General features: G+C 49.1%; 1 protein-coding gene across 1 annotated transcript; it reads left to right on the top strand.

The window, feature by feature from the left end:
- The first annotated feature begins 1,978 nt into the window (after positions 1-1,978).
- LOC135882702 (olfactory receptor 52B2-like) lies at positions 1,979-2,929 on the top strand. Its single transcript, XM_065409692.1, has one exon. The coding sequence runs from the start codon at positions 1,979-1,981 to the stop codon at positions 2,927-2,929; it is 951 nt and encodes a 316-aa protein (XP_065265764.1).
- The last annotated feature ends 343 nt before the right edge of the window (positions 2,930-3,272 follow it).

Here is a 3,272-nt window from a genome sequence, read left to right as displayed (position 1 = left end):
TGTGGGTGACATCTGCACCAATGGCATGCAAAGAACTGCAGAGCACTCTGCCAGGGCAGTCATGCAAACCACCAGGCAGCCCTTTAGACAGCTGGCTGCTGTTCAAGCCTCTACTGTACAAACTGTGGGTGGGCAAATGTTAAGCCCCTGAATTACTTGGCCTGAGCAGTGTAACTTACACATCTCATCCGACTTATACTGCCTTACACCTCGGCTTCTGAATTTGGCCCTCAAAGTTCAGCTATTTCCCCCTCTATTTGTGGTCTTTACAGGTTTGGTGTCTGAGACTGCAAGCTCTGTAGGGCAGGGTCCTTGTCTGCTATATGTACTGTAAAGAGCCTTGCATTATTGTCATTATTTGTATTACAGCAGTGCCGAGAGGGGCCAAGCAATGATCAGGCCTCCTCTGGGCTGGGCTCCGCACAACCACAGTCCCTGCCTCAAAGGGCTCACCCTCTGGGACAAAGATAAGGCACGAGAGGCAGAAGAAACAGACAAAAAATGAGTCAAAAGGGGGTGGGTGGATGAATAGGTAACAGTAGAATTATCATGTTATGCACAGTAAATAGCAATCAGTCCCAATGCACCACTATTATGTAATCATCTTCTGCCACCTGCCAGGTAGACTTTTGGGTACTAGAAAACAAATTCATAATAATAATAGGCGCTCTGGTTAGAGCAGGGAACTGTCAGGACTCCTGGGTTCTATTCTGCGCTCTAGTACTGATTTGCTCGGTGCACTTGGCAAGTCAGTTATCTTCTCTGTACTTCAATTTCCCGATCTGTAAAATGCACTTATAAGAACATAAGAACGGCCGTACTGGGTCAGACCAAAGGTCCATCTAGCCCAGTATCCTGTCTACCGACAGTGGCCAATGCCAGGTGCCCCAGAGGGAGTGAACCTAACAGGCAATGATCAAGTGATCTCTCTCCTGCCGTCCATCTCCACCCTCTGACAGACAGAGGTTAGGGACACCATTCCTTACCCACTTATTTGCATTGCCTTTATTACTTTACAGAGTGAAAATGTCTATATTGATGGCTCCTCAACTCAGATGTGGGTTGTGAGTCCTAATTCGATGATATTTGTAAATCACTTTGGGATCCTGTCACAGAGTGACAGGCTGGGTGCTCTGGCACCGCTCTGAATGAAGTCAAACAGGACTCTGGTGCAGCGTCTCCCCTCAGGGCCCCTGTCACCAGGGCAAGAAGCCCGCTCCACTTTGGTACCTCCTGGATCTGATCTCGGAGCGTTCAGCCCCGTGTCACCCCGTGAGCTTCCTGCAGCAAGTCCACCTGAATGGGACACCTGGGGAAGCCTCACATGCCCCCAAAGGGGCCCTGCACACCGAATTTGCAGTCAGCAGTGACTCAGACAGCATTGTAAAACAGAAGGGTTAATTAGTCATTGGGAACACAGCATAGAACAGATCTTGTTAGCACAAAAAGCAGGACGTTACAGCAAAGTCCATCTTGGGGGGCGGGATCCAGAGACCCAAGCCCTGGGTTCTGCCCTGAGTCCCAAACCAGGAGACTGGCTCGCTTCCCACAGCCCAGCCTCCATCACGCCCAGCTGCCCCGCCTCCATGCTTTGTATCTTTCCTGGGCAAACAGGTCACCTGGCTTCGGCTGGCTCCCTGCTGAGGATGGGCTCTGGCTATCGGTTGCCAGGATACAGAGTGTCAGCCATTGTCTGTGCCAAAGCAGCCAGTCGGCAGTCACACCTGCCCTCTAGGCGTCTCTGCAATGATCACACACCCCTGTCCCACCACCTAGATACTTGAGTAACACATAGGGGAAACTGAGGCACGCAGTATTCAGAGAAAACATTAAGAACATTCCCACTTTGTCACAGATCCCCAGAGGAAAGGTGCTATAGAAATCCAACGTACTTCTACATTATTGATGGCATATGATATTTTCTTTGACTACAGGGAAGGGACTGTGGGGGAATTCAGACAGGAAGCCTCGTCACATCATGTCAGCTCTCAATCAAACCAGCTTTCATCCTGCCTCCTTCTTCCTGATTGGCATCCCAGGCATGGAGGAGCTGCACATCTGGATCTCCATCCCATTCAGCCTGATGTACATCGTCACACTTTTCGGAAATTTTACCTTATTATTTGTCATCGTAACGGAGCGAAGCCTCCACGAGCCCATGTATCTTTTGCTGGCCATGCTGGCTGTCTCTGATCTAATATTGTCTTCCTCTACAGTGCCCAAAACTCTGAGCATATTCTGGGCACATTCCAAGGAAATCTCATTTGATGCCTGCCTGACCCAGATGCTCTTTACACATATTAGTTTTATTGCGGAGTCAACAATCCTGCTGGCCATGGCGTATGATCGGTATATTGCCATATGTGATCCCTTGAGGTACACGACTGTGCTAACACATTCAGTGATAGCCAAAATAGGGCTGGCAGCTCTAGCTAGAAGCTTTTGCGTAATGTTCCCAACACTTTTTCTCCTTTGGAGGCTACCGTACTGTGGACACAACATTATGCCTCACACGTACTGTGAGCACATGGGCATAGCCCGGCTGGCCTGTGCCGACATAGCTGTCAACATCTGGTATGGTTTTACTACAACTCTTTTATCACCAGGACTGGACGTTGTGCTCATTGTTGTGTCTTATGTTCTCATCCTCAGGGCTGTCTTTAGGCTCCCATCCAAGGACGCCCGGCTCAAAGCTATTGGGACCTGCAGCTCCCACATCTGTGTCATATTCATGTTTTACGTGCCAGCGTTCTTCACCTTTTTCACACATCGGTTTGGCCACAATGTCCCCCACAACGTTCACATCCTACTGGCCAATCTCTATGTGCTCCTTCCACCCATGTTAAACCCCATCGTCTATGCAGTGAAAACTAAGCTAATTTGGGAAAAGGTGGTCCGCATGTTCTCCAAGGCAGGGCAGTGGTGCTGAATGCTGCGACTGGGAAGCTATCCCCATTAGAAATAAACCAGATGGAAATTGTGGGCTCCAGTGAGGCCCTTCAGGAAATGGGAACTTTTTTTAGACCATTTTAGATGGTCTCTTCCTCATCTCAGGCTCCATGGTGTAGTGTTTGCTGATCAGAGGAATTGTGAGTCTCTCCTAAGACTAAAGCATGGCAGTTAGAAAACAAAGAGAAACAAAGGATCACAAATGTGAAGCTGGTAGGACCTAAGGACCCGAGCGTCAGCGTGTGTAAGCTGGCATTGCTCCATTAAAGTAAGAGGCACTACGGTGATAGGCACCAGCTGAAGATGTGGCCCTTACTGTATTT

This window comes from Emys orbicularis, chromosome 1 (genome assembly GCF_028017835.1).
Source record: "Emys orbicularis isolate rEmyOrb1 chromosome 1, rEmyOrb1.hap1, whole genome shotgun sequence".
Taxonomy (NCBI): domain Eukaryota; kingdom Metazoa; phylum Chordata; order Testudines; family Emydidae; genus Emys; species Emys orbicularis.
The sequence above is the reverse complement of the archived record's forward strand: the minus strand, read 5'-3'. Positions and strand labels throughout refer to the sequence as shown.